Source organism: Pezoporus wallicus, unplaced genomic scaffold (assembly GCF_028554395.1).
Source record: "Pezoporus wallicus isolate ANWC-B61680 ecotype Strahan unplaced genomic scaffold, APGP_CSIRO_Pwel_v1 contig_865, whole genome shotgun sequence".
Classification (NCBI taxonomy): Eukaryota; Metazoa; Chordata; class Aves; order Psittaciformes; family Psittacidae; genus Pezoporus; species Pezoporus wallicus.
Window position 1 is genome coordinate 562,451 of NW_026636827.1, and position 24,409 is coordinate 586,859.

The 24,409-nt window shown below is 37.9% G+C and overlaps 1 protein-coding gene across 1 annotated transcript in view; it reads left to right on the plus strand.

Annotated features, from left to right (window-relative positions):
• LRP1B (LDL receptor related protein 1B) overlaps window positions 1–24,409 on the plus strand; it is a 781,126-nt gene that overhangs the window by 449,975 nt on the left and 306,742 nt on the right. The window contains exon 7 of the mRNA XM_057401813.1: window positions 23,815–24,037. Coding sequence (XP_057257796.1) covers window positions 23,815–24,037 — 223 coding nt within the window. The remainder of the gene's footprint in view (window positions 1–23,814; window positions 24,038–24,409) is intronic.

Here is a 24,409-nt window from a genome sequence, read left to right on the forward strand (position 1 = left end):
CTATGAGATCATTATTGCAAAATGTTTTGGATTTTTTTATTGTGCAAAGACCCAGCTAGCTAAATAACCTTGAAGGCTCTAACAGATAAGGAAGGCAGGTGACACTGTATATGAAATGTTAATATTTTACTGTAAAGTTTTGCTTCCATTCTGGGATAGCAAGACAATTAAAACATCATTAACTGTTCTCACTGCTCTTAAGCATGGTCTTTTCTTCATTTCATTGTAAAACTACATACAATCATTATCATCACTTTAAATATGGAGTGAATACGTGTTGTGGCATTCAGTTTAAGACACGGCTTTTCCCCAACAAACTCATTAGGCAATAGGGCTGCAGGAGGGTATAAGACCTGAAGTCAGTAACTGAAGTACTGCAGCTGTATTCAAGTCACTGATGTTAAGGCAGTGGTCTTGTGTGGCTGACATTGTCATGGAGACCACAGATATGTCTTCTGGACAGAAGTGTTGTGTTTTGGCTGCCTGAATTTATATATATATCATAATAAGCAATACGCATTCTGCTCCATTTTTTCAGCTATAGATCTGACCTTCAGGCTCCAGCAATGTCAGGATCTGAATTCCACAAAGTCTAGGTACCCTGCATGAGCAAGGTCAAACTGGGATTCCAATAAGCTGACAGTTTTCTTTCTTGCTTGTTAGAGAAATGTAATACTAGGTGTATATTGACGCTTCTTTTCCTTTTGCCTCAGCTGGCTACATCAGCTAGTTAAAAAATTGCACACAAAAAAGTTTGGGCATTTGCATTCAAGTAAACGTATGGGTAACAGGGCTGTAGCACTGACTGTAATGCATGATAAGCTACATAAAGCAAAACATAGAAACAGGTGCAGTTAAAATCTCCAGAAAATTCTGCTATCAGCGTCTGCAACCAATTGAGAACATTGCAGAATAAATGTTCCTGGATTTTAATGTTCCGAATAGCATAACTAAACAAATACAACATGGATTATCCTCTAATATATTAAATGGCAAATGTTATCTTGCTGAAAGATAAATAAGTTTGGGTATCCTACAGAGAAGGATTGGAATCCCAGGAAAAAATACAAACTTAAGTGCTTACACATACAAAAGATTATACACCTCTGCAGCTGTTCAACATCTGTCCCCTGAAGATAATGATATAAACACGTGACAAACAATGTATAAATATCTGGCAATTAATATACCTAGAATCACAGATGGGGGTGAAACAAATCTGAAATCGAGCTACTGGAGCTAGACCACAGATATATGACAGTATAAAACTCAAAATATTACTCCCAAAAATATACATGTGGTACAATCATGAGAGTTTATTCTGAGTCAGTGCCTGGTCTAGGGGTTTGTGTTTGTTCCACTGGCTTTTAACCAGCAATCTGCAGAAACTTTTGGATTGCATCTGAGGGTTTATAAAAAAGGCAAATGAGGAAAGCAAGCTCATACACAGACTTTTGTACCATACACAGATGAGATTGTGCAAGACAGCTGCCTTAGAGGTCTGGATTTCCACAGGGAGAAAAAAAAATTGCACCTATAAGTAAATCCCTAGAGGTATTATGATTAGTATCCTTCATAATAACACCTGTCACACAGCTCACTCTGTATTCAATCTCATTTTAATAATTCCTAGGCCTAGAATATGAAACAGTTTGATTGCAGTTTGTATAGCTCCTTTCTGTTTATCATTTGCACATTTAAATGCACCTTAAATGCTCAACTGAATAAATATAGTGCGGATTACCACTTCATATATTAAATGCATAATACTGTCTTGCCAATAGCCAAATAAACTATCTATTTCTGTTTTGGCTTACCTCCGTATCCACACATACTGGGGTTTAATGATGGGTACTTTATTCTATCATGTTATTTCTTTGCAGAGAAGTTTCAGAGGGAAACATGGGCCATAATAAAGATGTGATCTTCACAGTTACGGAGTCTTCTCTTATGATGAAGTTTAAACGGTTATTTTTTTAGTGTCTCTAGGCCATTGCTTCTTCAGTTTTGAATCATCACTTTGGAAAGCTTCAATTCCTTTCTTTTATCCTGCATTGTAGAAAAGAACATACACTTTAGTGCTTAAAATCATTACGGACAGATGTGGAAAAGACAACGTGGAATGCCAGGTTGTAGACAGTGCAGTCTGAGTTTACACAAGCAGATACAGGTGAAAATGCAGAAGGAGCAAATTGGGTGAGGTGGGACAAAGAAAATAAGGTGAACAGTCAATGGAAAGAAGGCAGAAACTGAAGAAAGCTTCAGGTTCAAGACTACTACTAGGATGTTGCAGATGGAAATGATGTGGATAGCTATTAGGAAAAAGAAAAGACGTGATCCCACACATTCATAAAAATTTGTGCAATTTGTAGATTGTTCCCAGGGCACAGGTTGTGTTTTGATTTACAGTTCTTAAGATGAGTTGGCCACGTTTCTGTGGCAGACTGTCTGCTGTGGAGAATCCTGCTCTCAGGATGGCCAAATGACCACCTCGCAGCACATACAATTTCATTTCTCTGTGCTTTCTTTTCTTGGATTTTACTCATTATCAGTAAAGTACCACTGTAAAATCAGATAATGAAGTTTTACAGGCCTCTTAGAATAAAAAAAATAAATAAATAAATGACAGCTAGTAATAACCAGGGGTGCTTGGGGTGTATTTTCTTCTCAGCATGGTGTGGGTTTGAAAGCTCATATTAACAGCTTGCCATGGATGAGAAAGGTAATTTAGCCATTTTCTGTCTGCTGAAAGAGAATATGGTAGATATAAAAGCTGTAACAGTACCTTTCATATGTTTATGAAGCTTTAGTTTATTTCTTACTGTCATGTAAGTAATTACATGCAGTTAAAAAATGTGCATGTACTAAATAGTCCTTGGTAGCATTTTTAGTCTTCCAAGCAGTTATAAAGCAACTATGGTCCTATGTAAATGGCATGTTTACTCAACGTCTTCCAAGGAACTGTCACACAATCAGTATGTTCCCAGATGTGTGTCTATCCAAAGACTGAAAGGAAAATAAAGGGATTTTTTTTTTTTTTTTTTTTTTTTGGGGGGGGGGGGGAAGGAATATCTCCTCTAGGGCTGTGACACAAATCTCCATTTGTGAACTACATATAAATTTAAGTAACTGACTTTTGTTTAGGTAAAGAGAAAATAAGAGCAATGCATGGGCCATTTCATGTAAAACAGTGGAAAAAATTACAGAAGCTTCAATTTTCCCTTACCTTTGGATAGGACCCAAATCCTTCTTGATGACCCAGATCCTTGCTTTTTCACATCTGGTGCCCTGCTGTATTTTATTTTGCTGCTGTAGTACTTCAGAGAAATACAGCCCCTAATTTGCAATTTGAAATCCACAGGTGTTGATAGGAAGCTTTTGCCACAGCAGTGCGGTATAGATTTCTACAAATGGTAATAAAACCTCAAGATGAAGATTGTAGAGACTTCCTTTTCTAAGTAATCTTATGGGTATTGGAGATGACACTGTATTTCAGTATTAAAGGTAATGACTGTCACTGTTGGTGTCAAGTATCTGGGGAACGATGTTTCTATTTGGGCTGGGAAAGACTGGGGAGAAAAGAAATGTACATAACACTTCTCAGCACTACTTGTTTGCAACCAAAATAAATAAAATGAGTGCTGCTCAAGCACTTTTTATAACAATAAAATTCTTTACCTGACTCCTGGAAGTGGTACCGTCATGGAACTGATTTTTTTCTGGGAAGCTGCAAGCATGGTAATGCCAGCCACTGTGAATTATGGAAGAGGAGGAAAGGTAAATTAGCTCTTCTGGTGTTCAACAGCCCCTTTAGCCTGGGTAGTACTGGCACGTAGGCTCACTCTGATGGCATTATGTATACATTTCTGTACTCAGTCTGATAGTTTCCATATTTTGTTTACCTCTCTGTGAATGTAAATAGTATCATTTTAAACCCAGTACCGTCAAGTCCAGTCTATTGAAGTGCTAAACAGACTGGTGCTGTGCATGTTAGAGCTAACTCTCGAGCTTCAAGGGATATTGATGGACCATATTTTCTGCTTCCTCCATTTCCCTAATCTAATTGTCAGGCAAACTGTTCTTTAAATTTCAGATTCTCTGTACGATTAGGTGTTCTTGGAAACTACTTTGACAGGAATTATGCTATAAAACCAGGGGTAAAAGGTAAGATGCTAAAGTTTTATCTTGGAGGTGGCTCTCACTAACTGTTCTGATTTCCTGCAGACAAATATTTTATCTAGTCTATGGCTATGAATTATTTTCCTAACTAGGGAATCTCATGAAACTTTAAACATCGGTGAATAGCCCTATTACTTCATTTGTTCATAGTAAAAAATAGACTTAAAGAAACCTGGAAAAATCACTGTGGAGGGCCCTTGCTGTGTTACTGCTGAGCCTAGGTGTGGCTTAGAAAGTTGCTCCAATTCTGGTTTATGTGTTTTTTTTACTCCTGTTTTCTGTTTCTACCACCATTCTCCCAAATAATATATCTAAGGCACAGGTCAGACTGCAGTGCTATTAGCAGTAGGAATTTTGCAGTGTACTTGTCAGAGGTCATTTACTGATCATGCCCTGGCCTCTGTAGGTGAAATTGTCTATGCAGCATGCCTATTTGCATATATGTTACAGTTTAAAGTAAAAATTCATACACAGAATTTGTCATAAGATTGAAATCATCCCTAATTGTATTTTAAATCATAAGATTGGTGACATTTACCTTTTCTTGTGTCATTTCATTTTTCATTCTGTGCTTCGAGCCAGTGTTCCCAAATTCAGTGCTGCTTAAAAATGCTTAATCAAATAAAAATGCTTATTTTCCATCAGTGGATTTATAACTCTGGTCATGATAGACTAAAAAAATTAAATTAAGCAGCTTTGTGACAGAAATTAAGAAATATTCCTAATTATCATATGCAGTTAAAATGCTATGTGTGTTTAAAATACAGTGCAACACGAGTTCTTTTCAAGAATAAGCAATTTCCCTATCAAATGCCAAACTCAAAATCTCAAAAGCAAGCTGAAAGAATTGAACCTTTTATCTCCCAGGTGGAGACGGCTGACACTGCTTAACCATTGTGGCTTTCAGTCAAGGGGCAGTGCTTTAAAACAGTGAGGTGAGGGACTTGGGTAAAACTAAATATCCAGTTAAGGAACTAAGTAACTCAGTGTGAAAAAATAGATGGCTAGAGAGAGGCGGGAATCTAGGCCAAAACCAAAATGGAGTGAGTCTCATTTTACACTGGAGTAGATATAAAGAAAAAATGTAAAGAAACTCCAAGGTTTCAAAAAGAAACCTTGGGTAGGTGATACAATCTCAGTCTGTAACTTAATCCCACAAGTGTTCAGCGCTCATGGGGAAACTGCAGTACACCTAAATACTTAGACCAGAATATTTATTGTAATTGCAAATTACAATTGCTAAATCCCTTGAAGTGAATCCTCTGCGCAGAAATATGCCTGGGAAATTTGTCAGAGAAGCAGGCGAAGGCAAAGAACGTATGTGCACTGTGTTGATAAAATTAAGCGTCTCAATTCCAGCATTTGCCATTATTTGGCTATGCAGTATTGCCTGTGGCAAAGTCCTGAAACCTTTACCAGAAAGGTAAAGAATGTCTTAATGAAACCTTACCAAAACTGATTTGTTATGAAGCTCTGTAGCTATGTATTCAGGAGAAGGCAGAACTGATCACTTAGTTTCTTTATATTTTTGTGTGTGCCACAGCCCTGTATAGTCCTCCTTCTGTAACACATGAAATTAATTTTGCATGAGCCAAATTATACAATTCTGAGGTTTTATCCTCAATAGATTTATGAATTATTTTACATCAATGCAGGGATTGGGAAATGAAAGCAAATACTTGCTACACCTAGCAAACATGTGAATACATCTCTGTCACTTGATGTATTTAAGCTCTAGGCATGCTGCCTGACTGGTGTTCAGTAAAGGCCCAACTATAAACAGACAGATAAAACCAAAATCCTGTCTTTTTCCGATTTTAATACTTGCTAATTTTATGAGCACACAGCTCCACACCTCCACCTTGCCACCTCTACAAATACCTTACTTTTCCGGATGCTTTGAGAAGGATGAAAATTAATGAGTATTTGTTATGAATGACTGATTAGTGACAGTATTTTTATTAGGAAAACTTGAAAAGAGGCTTAATAAATATCATCCTTTTCAGTCCTTTTACCCTGTCATTTTCATAGCTTTCTTGGATCACTGATTTCATTATGTGACATTAGAGAATGCATTCTAAAAACAACTGCTAATAAAACACATGCTTCCATTTCTGTACTTCAAACAGAATGCATTCCTGTTCAAATCAAAGATTAATGAATAACTCACTAATGTCCAGTGATCTGTTATGAGCATTGAACAGCTTTATGTCCAATTATTTTTTTCTATAAATAGCTAGTGTTTTCATAAATATGTGATGGCAGTGTGCTGTTTAAAATAATACTGAGCATTGATTTGAAACAGCTATTCTGTTCCTCAATATGAGAATAGCTGGATATCCTTAACGGATTAAGGAAACACAAAACATGACAAACGGCACAACAGCTGCACTTCTGGGCTGCTTTCTTCAGTTTCTTCAGTTTAGGCTACACCTAAGTACGATCCAAGGAAAGCATTTAAGAATAAAGAATAACTTGATATCTAGGATTTCTAATATCAAAATGGATTGGGCATTTTTGTTTGTTTATAAAGAAAGTCTAATGATTTTTATGTTTAAGTGTTTCAAAAGTAGAGCTGCTGAGGAAAACTTTTTGGGTCTTGCAAAAGATTTTGTGTTCTAGATGAGGTGAACCTGGGAACTTTCAGACTTACTGAGAAACAGGAAACATCCTGGGAAAGCCATGGCCACAGGAGGTCCTCATATAATGTATGGAACTTCTAGTTTCAGGTGTTTTCACTTCTCCAATACACCAGAGAAGAGTTTAGCCACCAGATATTTTCTCAGTGAAATTTTCTGTGCATGTATAAATAAATAATTTTTATCATAGTAGATATGAGTTTGTTGGGGTTTTTTTTCCTGTCTGTCATGCATGCTCCTATTATCATAGAATAATAGAATAGGGTTGGAAAGGACCTTAAGATCATCTAGTTCCAAACCCCCTGCCATGGGAAGGGACACTTCTGTTTTGTATGTTCAATTAGTAATAGAAGGCACAAAGGCTTCACCTCTGTGCCTGGCAAAATCTTGGAGCAGATTCTCCTGGAAGGCATGCTAAGGCACATGAAAATCAACAAGGTGCTTGGTGACAGCCAGCATGGCTTCACTAAGGGGAAATACTGCCTGACCAATTTGGTGGCTTTTTATGATGGGGCTACGGAACTGATGGACAGGGGTAGAGCAGTTGATGTCCTCTACCTGGACTTGTGTAAAGCTTTCGACACTGTCCCACAAAACATCCTTGTCTTTAAATTGGAGAAACATCAATTTGATGGATGGAGCACTCAGTGGATAAAGAACTGGCTGGATGGCCGCACACTAAGAGTTGTGGTCAATGGCTCAATGTCCAGCTGGAGACCAGTAACGAAGTGGTGTCCCTCAGGGATCAGTGTTGGGACTGGTCTTGTTCAACATCTTTGTTGGTGACATGGACAGTGGGATTGAGTGCGCCCTCAGCAAGTTTGCTGATGACACCAAGCTGTGTGGTTCGGTTGATACGCTGGAGGGAAGGAATGTCATCCAGAGGGACCTTAACACGCTTGTGAGGTGGGCTTACAAGGTGGGCTTGTGAGATGATGCCAACCTCGTGAAGTTTAACAATGCCAAGTGCAAGGTTCTGCAGCTGGGTCAGAGCAATCCCTGGCACAACTTCAGGTTGGGCAAAGATGAGATTCAGAGCAGCCCTGCAGAGAAGGACTTGGGGGTGTTGGTTGATGAGAAAATGAACATGAGCCGGCTTCAGTGTGCGCTCGCAGCCCAGAAAACCAACTGTATCCTGGGCTGCATCAAAAGGAGCGTGACCAGCAGGTTGAAGGAGGTGATCCTGCCCCTTTACTCTGCTCTTGTGAGACCTCACCTGGAGTATTGTGTGCAGTTCTGATGTCCTCAACATAAAAAGGACCTGGAACTGTTGGAACAAATTCAGAGAAGGGCCACAAGGATGATCAGGGGACTGGAGCACCTCCTGTATGAAGACAGGCTGAGAAAGTTTGGGCTGTTCAGCCTGGAGAAGAGAAGGCTGCATGGAGACCTCATAGCAGCCTTCTAGTATCTGAAGGGGGGCTATAGGGATGCTGGGGAGGGACTCTTCACTAGGGACTGTAGTGATAGGACAAGGGGTAATGGATTCAAACTTAAACAGGGGAAGCTCAGCTTAGATATAAGGAAGAAGCTCTTTACTGTAAGGGTGGTGAGGCAGTGGAATGGGTTGCCCAGGGAGGTTGTGAATGCTCCGTCCCTGGCAGTGTTCAAGGCCAGGTTGGAGAGAGCCTTGGGTGACATGGTTTAGTGTGAGGTGTCCCTGCCCATGGCAGGGTGGTTGGAACTAGATGATCTTAAGGTCCTTTCCAACCCTAACTATTCTATGATTCTATGTTGAAATAGCTGCATGCAGATTTGAAAAATTCATCTAGTCAGGAACAGATTTAACCCAGTTAGGGGTACCTCTTATACTATACTGCCCTTTTAACAAAAAAATTTGTGCAATGCCAAGATCGCTGCTTGATAAAACCTTCAATCAAATTTCCTAATGAGGAACAATGTAACCAATGAACAGAAGAAATGCCCTGCCCTCCCCATTGTGCACTTCCTTCACTTTGAATTTTTTCTCCCATTGAAATTCACCTTAAATTTTCAGCTGTTATGTAGATGCTGAGATAAGTGCTGCCTTTTCCGAGCCATATTTAATAGCATGATGCTGTGGTGGTAATTTATTTCCTGTTTACAGCTGTCAGATACTTGAAGATTAGATGTTCCACCCTGAACTTTGAGTGGCAGGGTTTCGAGAGCATGTTTTGAACATACCTTGACATATTTAATTGAGTTCAGCACATGGGACAGCCTCAATTACCAGTTTAATCAAAATATAAAAAAAACTTAAAAAATGAGAAAAACAGAGAAAGCCAACAATAACAGAAAGGATGTAGTTTTGCATAATAATTGAGTTGTGCTACCATGAATCCTAGTTCAAAGTGCTTTGCTCCCTCTGGTTGCTGTGCAGGGACTAAGGGTTCATAATTTGTGCTATGAATTTTTGTTTGAATCTAACAGGAATGAAGACTAGATTTCAGGGATGTTTAGACACAGGGAGAAAGTATTCAGGATTTTCAAAAGCATCTGTGAAACTAATTCCCAGGGGTTTATCCTTAAATTGCCATAGGTTTCACTGGGATTTGGGCAGCATATGATCTGCCAGGCTGATTGTCACCACTGAACTCTCTCCATTATGGTTTGACAAGTAAGCACATCACTTGCTAGGTACTGTCAAGAAGCAGGCTATGTCAAGCAATTACTGGTTGCTGAAAACAAGGACACCTTTAAAGAATATAAAGTAGTATCTTTACTGCTTTTCTCTTTTCTGTCTCCTGGAATATCAAGTGAAAAGACCAGGGCCACATCTTTTAATAAGGTAAGAAAGGAAGTAACTCTTCTGCAGCAGGTGGTGTCGTGTACATCCCAACCCAAGCTATCTTCCACCTTGTCACAGAAAGCAGCAAGGAATTTGAATGATTAAAAGAGTGCTGGATATTGCAAGATTAAGTCAGAGTAGGACAATTATGTTGAAACAAATTGGGGGAAAAAAGCCTCAAGTTAATCTGTGCTCCCTTCACCTCAGGCTGATTAGAGTAAATTAACTGCTATTGCAAGTAATATGCAAAGTAGATGTTTGTTATTTTTCTGATGGCAAATAAAATAATGTATAAATGTAACAAAAATAATCTTGAGATGTATTTTGTTAATTATGCCTGTGGACTATTGCGTCATTTTTTAAAGCAAGTAAGGAATCAGTCCCCTGTCCCCTCTTCCAAAACCCATAAGGCTGTTTTCTGATCCAGTCTCAACTCACATCAGGGTGTATCAACTTTGTTCTAAAATAAAGAAATTAAACCTTCTTGACATGTAGGCACACCATGATATGATTTTAGACATGAAGGGCTGTCTACCAGAAAGGGAATCTTCTCTTCAAACTGTATCAGTTGTTTTCATAAAAGATATCTCCACTGATAAATTGTGGTCTGGTATGTGTCACTTTCTCCCTGCACAGTGTTAGAGTAGGTGTGCACCTCCATTTCTGTTGTCCCTACAGCACATTATACATTCATATTATGCAGTGATATTATGCACTGCTATTGGGGTTTATGCTGTTTATTATTTTCCTAAAATTAAATTGATAATTGATTAATAAAATTAATTAGTTAGTTAGCTGTAAAATTGAACTGTATACATTGCTGTGTGCCTGGTGGCCTGAGAACCTAGGGGAGCAGTACTACTTGGACCAGAGGAACTGTGATTCAGTGACAGATTACGTATATTTGGCTTAAAAATGCCTGTGAGATGGGGTGGTTGCAAATACATTGGAATCCCATTTTTCATATAGCTTTAATGATAGGAGCCATAACTGTCACCACTTTGAGTGTGAAAATCGTCTTAGATTTGGTAGTAAAATTTGTGAGGTAGTTCAGAGAGCTCAGCTATCAATGTGTCAGCTCATGCTGGCATAACTGAATTACTTTCCACATTAGTATAATCCTATACTTGGCCAGGAAAGTATTTTTATTTTATTTTTCTGCAATTCCATCTTCATTTTTTCCAGTTAAGGCATTTTCAGAAATTTGTCTTCTTACCTAATTCTACATAGGGTAGGTTGGTATTTGAAAAATTATTACAAAAATGGTATGTGCAGGTATTCACCAGGGTATACTGATTTCCCCCTCCCCTCCAAATCTGCTGTCTCTTTCTCCTCATGGTGCTCAGGAGTCTGTGCAGCTAATACATCTCTACATTTTCGGTGTTTCAGAAGAATAAGCAGGAAGTAGATTTGTGCACTTGCTTTGAGATTGCATGTGAAATTTCTTACTTGACTTGGTAATCCAGGAACTGGATCATTGCAGGTGGTGAAGTGAAATGGGGGCCGAGATGGTACAACATGGTCTTCTTCCTCAGTAATATGCAAAACCCAGTGCAGGACCACGCAGGTGGATGATTTTAACCTATGGCCTCATGTCAGAGCTGCTTTGCAGATGGAGGTTTCCTTCCCTGTGGCAGGTCCTCCCTTCTCCATGAGGCCTTCTGGGTGTGGACAGGTGCCAGGCCCATGCATGGGATAGTGCAGGAGGGGAAGTAATAAGTGGCCTTTAGTTTTCTGTTTTATTAATTCAGTAATTGTTTGTGATTTTATGAAGCTCTTCCCATGCTGAAAGTGCTGTCACACTGTGCTTTTCCCCCAGAGATAAGTCGGTGTGGAGCAGAAATCACAATCCAATAGCTGAGTGTGTCATAGAATCATAGAATGGTTCAGGTTGGAAAGGACCTTAAGATCATCAAGTTGCAACCGCCCTGCCATGGGCAGAGACACCTGACACTAAACCATGTCACCCAAGGCTCTGTCCAACCTGGTCTCGAACACTGCCAGGGATGGAGCATTTGCCACTTCTTTGGGCAACCCATTCCAGTGCCTCACCACCCTGACAGTAAAGAGCTTCTTCCTTATATCTAAGCTGAGCTTCCCCTGTTTAAGTTTGAATCCATTACCCCTTGTCCGATTGTCTGAGTCTCTAGTGAAGAGTCCCTCTCCAGCATCCTTAGATGTCTGTCTGTCTATCTATCTATCTAAGGTTGCCCAGTCTATCTATCCATCTATCTATCTAATCTACCTATCTAAGGTGCCCAGTATTCCCTGGAAATAGTCTTTTCCCATGGCTGGTTGTTTAGTGGGTTGTTTGGAGGACAGTGTGATGGCTATTTAGTTTTTTCTAATTATTATTATTTCAGCTACTCTCTTCAATAATTTCCGTAAATGAAGATAATGCCTAACTCTGTGTTAATACATTTTACCAACATCTTAAAAAAAAAAAAAAAAAGGTGCGTTTGGAGCAGAAATGGATGCTGTGCCTCTGGATCAGCTGGCAGCCTCCTTAAACCCATGATTCTCAGGCTGCTTCCAGCAATCTTTTGTTTCATTCATTGTATATGTTGAAAATTCTGTAACAAGTATGGCAAGTGTATTACTGATATGGCTTTTCTATAAAGAACTTTGTCATGCCAGCGCAGATTTTCACTGTTCTTGAAATGAGACAGTTTATGTGGAAAATAGTGACAGATGATTCAGTAGATAAGGATTAGAATGATCCACTCAAATGAAATGGGAAATTTCAAGCCATTAACTCAAATAAATAAATAAATGTATTTATAACTTTGAGAATCAAAATACACAACTTCCATTAATCAACTCTTACACTTCTGTCAGTATCTGCTTATTATTAGATAGTGCCACATATAGGAACTTTTTTGTCTTCATATTCTTCACAGCATTCAGTGAAAATTTGAGGAAAAGTTTATGAAAATATTTGCTAACTAGAGCAGCATGCATGAGCATTCTATGAAAATTACTACTTGTGTAACTTAGTGGAAATCTAACAAGTAATGCCACAGATCATCAGTGGGCAGCTGTAGCAGCCTTTGGAAGTCAAAATTGAAACCCTTTCATTGTTTGTATATTTGTGATTCAAATTGGCATTCATTGGCTTTAAATCTTGTATATATAGACAGTTTTCTAGCAGTTTCATATTTGTTCTAGTGTTTAGGCACTAATTATTAGTAGTAGTATGAATAATTCTGCATCCCACTAGGACTAGCTGCTGAAAATTAAAGGTTAAGAGATCAAGACTGGAGTAACAACAGCAAAAACACTAGAGCCTTCTCCATGGTGGAATACAACTGATTTTGTGTCACAACTAAAACTGAGTCCTGTTTTGTAAAGCCTTCAGAAAAAAATATTATGAAGATTTAAAGAGTCTTTGATCTCAGAAGACAGAAAATAATGCAAATACAGTGCTTCTAATCTAATTTCAAATATTATGAGTCTGTATAAATTATGCTTTGCTTTTACTTTCTATTAACTTGATAATTTGTTATCTGGGATCTTTGTTTCAGACCAGACTTCTTTTCATTAAAAAAAAAAAATTTCTACTTTTTCTTAGCTTGCAAATGCAATTTTGGGGAGAAAATGACTTGTTTAGTTGGCAGTTAATGAAGAATCAGAACTGCCTCTTTTTCTTTACCTGCTGTCAAATGCTAATGTGGGTTATGCATTGAAATAATCTGGTGGTTGCTGACATTAAATACTGCTCCAGCTAGGAATCTCTCACGGGGAGACAACAGGCTCTGCAGACCTGCAGAAAGATGTGCCATAAACAAGCCTTGCCTTGTTTATGGCAGTGTCAAAACCAATCTCTACAGCAGAAGACACTTGATCAGAAACTTAAGATGTAGGGCAAGTTCTAACATTCACTTCAGAATTTATTACCTTAGAAAAAACATTAAAGAAAGAGGATTTCTAAACGTGAACATGGAAGTGGTAGATGAGGATTTTATTTAATTTCACACAGTTTTTATAGTTTGGGTAAATTCATTTCTTTCTTGGTGAGTCCTGAGTACCTCCTCATTGCTGTTCACACCTGGAATCATCAATTAGATTGAAATAGTTCCCTGACTTGCAAAGTTCACTGCTTCATCCCAAAGGAAAGCTGCATGTCGAGATAAAAATCAGCTCTGTCTGTTGTAGTCAAATACAGGCTCTGTATTTTCTATTCTACACTGTGCTAAATAGCCATATGCACAATTTAAAGTAACTTAAGGATTCAATGTTGTCGTGGTTTAAACCCAGTCAGGTAATTCATTCGCTCACTTCCCCCCCTTTCTTGCCCTCCCCCTGCTCTCGGAGGGACGGAGAGGAGAATCAAAAGAATGCAACTCCCATGGGTTGAGATAAGAACAGTTTAGTAACTAAGGTATAACACAAATCACTACTGCTACCACCAATGATAATAATGATAAAGGAAATAACAAGGGAAGAGAATACAACACCTCACCACCCGCTGACCGATAACTCGCCCCCCAAGCCCGACCAAGCTCCGACTGATACCTCCTCCAACCCTGCAGTCTCCCAGCTCTTCCGGCTAACTCCCAGTTACATCCTGGGCATGACGTGCTGTGGTATGGAATAGCTCTTTGGTCAGTTTGGGTCAGGTGTCCTGTCTCTGCTTCCTCCCAGCTTCCCCTCCTCCCTGGCAGAGCATGAGGCTCACAAAGTCCTTGGCCAAACCAAAACATCTCTATCAGCTCTGTTCCCGAGCCGAAAGTCAAAACACTGCACTGCACCAGCTACCAAGGAGGAGAAACATGACTGCTACTGCTGAACCCAGGACAAATGTGTAAGAAGTGTTTGCTTGCATAGATCAAATATGAAATATATTTGCTCCCCTTTGCCATAAGGTGAAATTATTAGCATATGTAAAGATTGCTTTACAGTACATGTTTCATAAATAATTAGAATTGTGCATATATATTTAAAATATAAAATGTATTTTTTGTCAAATTAGCTATTCTACAGCATAGCCTATGTCTTCATCCAAGATCACCTTCAGCTTTGTTGTCATTAAATATATTTTACTGACTTAAATCAAAGCCAAGAGCTTTGTGAACAGTGGTATTGAAGAACATACTAGCACAGCTCCTTAGCATAGCATCCTAACTGTGACTTTTCTTAACCATAGCAGAATTAAATGCTTAGCTGAGAAAGTAAGTATAAAACAAGCATACAGGAGTAGTGCCCACAGCAAACTTGTCATCTTCCAGCCTTGTACACTACTGTGATTTTCAGAGTTAGAAACATCATTGCATTTAATAGCGACTGATATATTCTTCTTCCATGAATCTGTTGAAGAACTCCCAGTCTTTGCTGTTGACTGTTAATTCATCATGACCTTAAATAATCAATTTTCAAAACTGGGGTCTGAAGCATTTGAGATTTAAAAAGTACACCTCTAAATACAATCCTAGCCTTTCTTCAGGTCTGTTGGTGAATGAGGAGCCCTGAGAGTCTTAAAGCATGCAAACTGTGGATTTTTTATTAAATTTAATATAATCCAATGTAATGATAATTATTGTAGCATTTTCTGAATAAGATGGATGGGATAGGTTCTCAAATGCCAGCTATTACTGACATTTAATCTGGTATAGGTCATAAAATACCAAGGTGGAAGAACAGTTTCAATATATTTTCACATTAATAATAAATTTTAAATAAATTAATATTGTAAAAATGCTGTCTTTTTCATTCTCTGTAACTAAATAGAAAAAGTTGGTTGACAGAAAACACATCTGAAGACAAAGCATTCTTATTTTAAAAAAGACATTGTGATAGATGAAGAAGATGCAGAAAACATGATTTCAAATCTCTGACAAACTGAATGGGTCCATTTTTTTTGCATTTCATAGTGCAGAACGGTCCATATAGCTATCATTTCTCAAACTGGGCTGAAAGAACTGTGTCTGAAATTCTGGGAAAGCAAAGCCACTGTGGAAGTGACATTGTGTTTGGGAAAGCATAGCCTTCTGTGTCTAGACAGTAATTTTTAGAAAGGGAGTTAGTGCTAATGCTGTCCTGATTTGCTCCATAGCTGAGCTTAGCTCTAGGAGAAAACTTAAACCTACCAAGTTCCAGACAGCTTTCCCGTTAGCCAGTTTCATCAGGCTGCAACTTCTCCCCAGATTCAGAGATACAGCTTTAAGTATATCTTATAGTAGTGTGTGCATGATTTAGATGTAAGAACACATTTTATAACTATATATTAGTTTGTGAAATAGTCTTTTGCTTATATATACTGTATTTATTATGAAGAAGTTTTAGTACTATTTGGCTGTCATTAAAAGCCTACTTAAGTGATGATATAAACCCATGTTACATGACAGTTTGAGTGTCTTTAAAAAAAATTTTCTCAGTGGATCAACACAGCAATTTGGCACAGCTGGTTTGTGATAAACTGAGACTAATCAATGTTTCTTCATTCTTATTCTAATTGATGAGTTTGGAGTAACACATGGAGAAGTACACAGCCTGAAATGTTGCTACTTCCAGATTTCTGGATCTAATTTAAATCGAAATCCATGATGAATAGCAGTAACTTGACAATATTAATGTTGAGGGCCCTTAATGAATCCATAATTACATCTGCAATGTGTCTTTCAGTTAAAAATGACAGTTACTAAAACTTTGCATATATTTATGAAAGAAGTGACATAAAAGGTAAAATTTGATTGACTCAGAAAACATCCTTTTGTTCAGAAGAAAGAGGAATACACTGAAAATGCACCACTGCTGCACAAAGTTACAGTAATCACATAGCTCTAATGAAAGGATATTGAATTGTATTTAGACAGAAAGCAGATTAAGCAAGTATAAATTTGATATAGTCTAAAGATGCAGTTTTTCAAGAGCATGTCTCTTAGCAAGGAAAGGAAAAAAATATTTGCAAGATTTTTCTCTTTTCCTCCATCTTGCACTGCTGTATTCAGTATGAACTCCACAGATGATGGCAATGTGTAGCTACTTTGGCAAGTGAACCATACTCCCTCTTTTTTTAACCTGTTCCCAAATTCACAGCTACTCACCATTTGCTGCTCAGACTGCTATCCCTGTTACTGCATTTACAAAGCCTTTCTCCGAACTGGTGATTTCCAGGAAAGAGAAAGGTATTTAATTACAAATACCACCCACCCCACCCCACCCCCCACCCCCTCCCTCCCCCACACCCCTGCTAGGGCAGCTGGTTGAGATTTTGCTGATTTTGCCTATATTCCATTGTACAGTAAAAAGTGACTGGAACTTGTGTTTTTTGCAGTGAGAATGAGTTGTCTAACTGGGTTTTACTTTTATCTGCAGCTCAGCTCTGTGCTACATGGCACTAAATCTACAGCTGTCTCTGAGAAGAAACCATTATTATTTTACTCTTAGGCACTCAATGATAGGATTCCAAAATAATAGGAACGTTTGGAACATACATCCTCCCTTATGTTGCAGAAATCACAGAGGAGCTTTAATAGAATTTCACTTCTATGTAGCACAGAAAACATTCACCCAATATTTCCTTCTAAAATCAGTTATGAAAACGAAGGCATGTTGCTGGAGAGCCTGCTTGTTTCTAACTCCCCTGAACACAGTGTAGATATGCAAGAGGAAATTCTCCTCAAGATGCCCTGGGGTAAAATTTGCCTTTGTCCAAAACCTGGCAATTGCTTTAAATATGGGTGTTTTAGCAAGTAGTACTTTTGACTACCTTGAGTACCTCGATTACTCTTGAGTGCCTAAGATTTGTTTGGTACAATGGGCAATGGCTCATTTATTACCAAATACCAGATAAATCTGAGTGTGGCTGTTTTGCTTTAGAGGATAAAGAAAACTACTGAACCCAGAAATCAACCCTAACATTAAGAAAGGGGAAAATATTCCTGAGTCATGTAAGTATATATGGCCCAGGAACATACATCTGTATAAAGCATACTATTAATTAAATGTAATGTAAATTAAATCATATTCATTTTGGTTAAGTGCAGTAGAAATCAGATACAGGACTGCGTGGCAGTCCCCTTCTGAGAATCCATAAAGTAGATCACCTGATACCATAAACTGTAATTTACAAGTGGAGAATCCTACAAATGTTTTCACACAGTCCTTTTAATTAGGTGTTTTGATCACATGCTCTGAAGAAGGTTCCCTATTCACCACAGTCCCCATAATTTTAGTTATCCTACAGTATATCTTTCTGTGTTTATAATTTGTCTTACAGTATATGTGGCTTGAGCCACTCAATGCCAACAGTCTTCTCAATAGGTTTTAAACAGATTAAGTTGCATCCAATTAAAAAGCAAGCCTCAAACATGTTGACATTCATTTTCCCAAGATCAACAGAATGTCTTTAGTAGCTTCCTTAGTGTAATTTCAGTGTAATTTCTGAAAATTAAATACTTCTTTTTCTACTCTTAGCTCCTTTTGAGGTACACCATCAACTATTTTACTTTTGATAAGTCTGGTCCACGGCAGTAACGTTTTCTAAGAGAGTAGCCTTCTTTCTATAGGAGGCTATATTATTATTTCTATTTGTATTATATTTATAATAATAGTGCATTGCTGTTGACTCTTCCCTGTGAATTGCCAAGCTCTGTCATTCTTCCCTTCAAAATCCACCCCACCAATTCTTACCTTCTTCAGATTAAATTAGTGGACCTGTAATTCAGAAGAACACCATTTCTAGTTCTTCAGCTTAAGTAGGTGCTACCCATTAAATTTGTGTGTATCTGTAATCTTTATCCTTTTCCTACCAAGTAGTGCTGGAAAGATAAAAATGGTATTTTCCTTGGCACTGCCATTCAACTGCTATGTGACAGATGGCACAGGTTGGGTCACCTTGACAGCAGTGCTAATGTATTAGCTTAGCTAACTCTATAGGCTACCACATCTTCCCTCCTGCAGACTGGGGAGGGTGTGTAATTTGATTAAGTCTGTGATTAAAGTGTTTTGGTACCTGAGTCCATTTAGCTTCCACTCTTGTATTTGCTCTCAATCCACACCATACTACCAGATGTATGATGGCTTATTTTTTGTACCCGTCCTGCCTTAAATTATGTTTTGCTCCTCATAAGGGGTTGAGGATAGCGTGCAGTAACATATTGCTCTTTCATAGGTCCACTGAAGCAGCACTTGAGGTTTAAAAGCCAGCCTGGAATTAAAGGAGCAATAGGAACCAGCAATAGGTTGGCTTGTGAGTTATGCAGGGAACAGTTTAGAGAATGAGGCCTGGCAGCTGAACAGGTGGGCTTCTGAACATGGTGACAAGTGTACTTCTTCCCTATTACAGAGACTACTGAGAGATGGAGGAGGGAAATAAAGAATAAAAAATAATAATATGAATGCAGTCAACTGTGAAGCACAGTTGTATGTGTCAGGGAAAAAATCAAAACCTACTTAATGATAACATAGTAATATTGTTCCATACATGGGTGCTGGGGTTTTTTGTCAAAGAGTTGCAGAATGGTGAAATTTTGCCCCAGACGTCTGATTATTGTATATACAATATTTGGCATCTTAGGTGCATAAGAAATTAAGAGCTTTCAGTCATCCAAATGCCTAAAGGTAGCTTTACAAGGAAAACATATTTGTTTCTTGACTAATTAAATAGGTGGATTAGGAATGAGATGACTGAAATCTTGGGAAAAAAAAGGAAGTGACAAGAGAGAAGTTGCTGGACAAAAGTAATGGTGATAAGGGAGGCATGCGACTAAGACAGTAGCTATTCAGGTCTGAAAGAAAGTTGCTAGTGAGGACAGATGCTTGTCAGAAGAACAGCAGGACTTTTGGGGTTCTGCTTACATGTTTTCAGTGCCTGATAGTGAAGGAAAGATGAATCTGTGACCACTAGTATGAGAATAGGGACTGGCAAGTTCACTTTTATCTTGTGATGGCATTCTTCTCCTCTGGAATTAGTTTCATTTGCTAGTATGACTTGATGGCTATCTGTAGTCAGTGGGTTTGTCAGTGAGGGTATTTAAAATGTTATATAGAGATTTCATTGGTCATATGTGGAGGGAATATTCCCTGTGTTTTCCTAGTTGAAACCAAACTCTTGTTGGAAATATTCCAACCATAATTTCTTAAGACTAAGTTGTTAAATTGTGAAACAAGTTGTATTTCATGGACTGGAGAACATCAGCTAAACCCTGGGAAATCAGCAGAAGGAGGAGGATATATGTAGTAGCTGGTGAGAGGATGACTGTAAATCAGCAATGTAATAGAGGCGTGAAAACAGTGAATTTCACCCAGTAATGGCTGAATCGCCACGTGATGCAGGGAAGTTACGGTGCCATTGCACAGATACTGGTGAACTCTCTGGAACAGCGCACCAGTGCTGACCATGCTTGTTTGATTACATGACCTGAAATTGGAATAACTGCACAGAAGACCAGCATGAAGAGCCTGTCTTAGGAGATGAGAAAGACTGACTTTCTCTGGTTATCTCTAGCTGCTGTGTAGAGAGTAAAAGGATTTGATTGCTATCTAGAAATACATTTGGAGGGCAAGACAGGTGAAAGGAACTGTTTCAGCCACATAAGTGGACTGCAGAAATCAGTAGAAACCAGTTTAGCCTTGAAGATATCATCATTAGTGATTAGATTTAGATTTAGATTCCTAACTGTTGGAACAACAATGAAAACATCTTGGAAGAACATCTGGATAGAACATTGTGTCAAAACAACTAAGCACTTTTATGAGTTTAAGAAGGTTGAAAAAGACTGGTACAGAATGTCTGCAAAGCACCCAGACTTGTTGAAGAAGATAGCCCTTTTCATTCTTGAGTCACAATGGGCAGAACATCGGGTTTGTACAGTTTCACAGAGTTAGGGATATTCAGAATTTCTATGTGTGAAGAAGTCTTATAGCTTTCTGTCATATTTTAACCCCATACAGCAGCTAAGTACCATGCAGCTGCTTGCTCACCTCCCTCCTCAGAGGGAATGTGAGGGAATCAGCAAAAAGGTAAAACTTGTAGGTTAAGAACAGTTTAATAATTCAAATAAAAAATATAATATAATAATAATATACTTGTAATGAAAAGGGTGACAACAAAAAGACGGAGAGGAATCAAAACCAGGAAACCCAAGTGATGCACAGTACAATTGCTCACCACCCACTGATCAATGCTCAGCCTGACCCAAACAACTGTCAGTCTCTTCTGGGTAACTCCCCCCCGTTTATATACTGGGCATGACGTGCTGTGGTATGAAATACCCCTTTGGTTAGTTTGTATCAGCTGTCCTGTCTCTGCTTCTTCCCGGCTTCCCATGCCCCTCCTCAGGGGCAGAACATGAGAGACTTAAAAGTCCTTGATCAGGATAAGTGCTACTTAGCAACAATTGAAACACTGGTGTCTTATGAGCATTGTTCTCAACTAAAGCCAAAACACAGCACTTCACCAGCCACTAGGAAGAAAATTACCAATTTTCAATTAATTGAAAATTAACATTTCAATTTAGTGCCAAAATCTGTACTGTTTCATAGCTATCTCAATTAGCATCCTCATTGGCGGTCTCAGGAAAAAAAGGCTGTAACAAACTCAGCTCTCCCCCTGTCCCTGTCAGAGCTGGTCCCTCAAGGTCAGTACTAATGTACAGTGCTTGGGCTGTACAAAGAAATAAATGCATGCGGTCAGTATTCCTGCTTGAAATTGCTCTGTGAATTGATAAAAGATTTCACCGCCCTCTGCTCAAAATAGATAGGTAAATCCAGCACTGTTTGTGAGCAGAAAAATTAGTCGAGCTGATATAAATAATGCTACAGTGTGTCCTTGAGAACACCCAAGGCAAAAGAAGTGCAGTGTAATTGCAGGTCAGCTTCATAGGTACAAATGCAATTCCACATTTTAAAAATTCTGCACTAGTCTTTAAATAGAGAACTGCATTTCAAGATTACATGGTAAAGCATTTCATTTTCTTAATTTAATTTTCAGAACGCTTTGATCATACAGCATCAGTTAGGCAACTACTTTCTTGCTCAGTCTTTTTCCTTTACATTAAAAGATAAACATTGCTGGTCTCCAGAAAAGTAATGATTTTTAAAATGAAAATAATGTCATCTACATGTGGAATCACGCTACCTTCCTTAGCACAGATGATGTTAATATAAAGCAGATATTTAGAAAGCAGAAATGAGGCCCCGTCCCTGAAAGCTGGAGAAGCATCCTAAATTAGATACTCTTACTTTATCTGTTATTGTCAAATATTTTATTTCTTATCTGATCTGAAAAAAGAATATACTTGTAAAAAGCAAATAATTCTTATCTCTGTCTTGTATTTTAGCCTGTTTTATGATACCACGTAGAAATGTTAAATCTTGTATAAGAATGCTGTGCACTAAGCAATCAAGTAAAGACTCAGTCTGAAGTCAAGCTCCAGGCCTTTGTAGTTGCTATGTATATGTATAGGTATTTATATGCACACATGCATGTGTGTGCACATTTGCCTGATCACAGCCAACCCATTTGGTTCTATGATTGCAAAATGAGCTTTGCTTGAATTATTGAATCTTGAGACACAAAGTTCCCTTAAGTAACCTAAATCAAATCCCCAGGACAGAGTATAGACTAGAGTACACGTAATGTTTTAACAGCTTACTTTAAATGTAATAAGTGTTGGCCTTGTTATTACTGATGAACTACCTACATATATATACGTATATGTGTATATACACCTGTATACACACAGTACTTAGTTTTTGTTTCAAGTTAAATATATGCTTTGCAGACATAATTTTTACTTTGCACCTATTCTGTAGTATGCACATTTTGATTTATATGGACCTGAATATTAAGTATGTGTTTTTTAAAATGTTCTTAAAGTACAGCTGGTATACAGAATTACAATGAAGAACGAGATAGGAATTCAAAATTATTCTGATAAATAACCCTGTCAGGAATGGAGTTACCCCTCAGGAATGTTATAGGTAAAGTTTATTCTGCCTTATGGCCTGGTGATGGACTACACGACCTTTCAAATTCTCCTCAAGCCCTGTTTTATGATTCTGTGATCAATTCATTTTGGCATTTGACAGGTGCTCTAAATATACTATAGGTAATTCTACTACCTTTAATACTTTTAATGCTTTTTTTTTTTTAAATTCCCATATTTTGCACATGAAACACTTTAAGTACTTTTAAAATGTAATCTTGTCTATCAGAAGATGGTCATAATAAAAGATATGGGTCTCATTTGGCTATTTAGCAAGCCCGTCTTCTTTCCAGCCTAAACCAACCTGTAATGCTGAATTTCTGTGAGAGATTACAAGGCTGTAAGTTACTACTTTTTAACGTAAGGGTAACTCAGGGTTTATTAGCTGTTGATCCAGTGTTATTCCCATTAGTGGTAATATCTTCCAGATAACTAACTTCATCTGGAAAATGAAATCCTGATTCTCAAAGTCGTTTTAGTAACATTCATTCTGATAGTAACATTCAAATTAGATTACTCTTTGTTGCATGTTAAAGTCATGACAAAGTGGTTGTCATCTTTCAAGTGTAATTTAGTCTTGCAAATAAGTGATCTTGTTAAAATATTGTCAGGTTAATCAAAATTGATTTGTGTGTACTAAACCCAGTGACTGCTAATCAAGTATTGGGTTAGGAAGCTTTTGTAGCAATTTTAAGTCTTTGATAGTTTCCCATTATTCATGATGGAATGACTCATTGGATTTGCAGAAACATATTAAAACCTGAACATCCTTCCAAGGCAGGTTACAAATGCACCGCAGACTAAAGCATCATCTTTAGAAATGTATTTTCAAAACCTGACAGTTTGGATCACTGTATTTGTTATACCTTACATACAATGAATTGTTCTCCAGACCATGTAAGTCCCTTGTGGTCTTCCCAAACTTTGTGCTTATAACTATCTTGCTGGTTTTATAGGCAATGGTTAAAGAGATATTTACGATTGTAATGTAGTCTCTGCATAAGAATACCATCCATTTAAAATGCAACTAGTATATGGCGCACCTGTAGTGTAAGCAAATGGATTTAGAACTTCTGTACGTGTCATTTGAAAGAAAATTCTGTGTAACTGTGAATTTGTTAGACAATATGCAGATTTTTTTCTGTAAATATATGATGATCTATATGGGCTATATGGGTTATTGGTGGATAAACCCTCTGACATGATGAAGAACAGAAATTTACTTTGTACAGAGCCACAAGGAGCTTTGCACTCTGCTCACACCCTTTAAAACTTACAATGTCTTATTTTCTTTCAACAGAAAGCTTTTCTTTACAGACTACGGGAATACTGCCAAGGTTGAGAGATGTGACATGGATGGAATGAACAGGACATGGATAGTAGACTCTAAAATTGAACAGCCAACTGCTCTTGCACTAGACCTCATCAATAAATATGTGTATTGGGTTGACATATATCTGGATAGTGTGGAAGTTGTTGACTATCAAGGGAGAAAGAGACATACGATAATAAAAGGCAGACAAGTAGGTATTTCTTTGAGCATTAAAGTAATGCCATAAATATATGAACATATATAATGCTAACAGTTAAAGGTGATTTCAGATTTTTTTCTCTTTTTAGTTCAAATGTCTTAGAAAAAAGATCTGTCTGCATGTTCTATTTGCCATTTAGCCCATTTTGCAACCTATGGACAAGCTTCCATTCAGTGTCTCATTAACTATACACCATGTAAGTTACACTCCCTATTGTAAAAGACTTCAGGAGGGAAAATATATATATATATAGAAAGATACTAGAGGATAAATTATTAATGACAAGAACGTGTCCTTGCCAGTTCAGGAAGGAGAGACTAACAAGCACAAGAATGTGAAAGAAACAGATTAGCCAGAGCTATT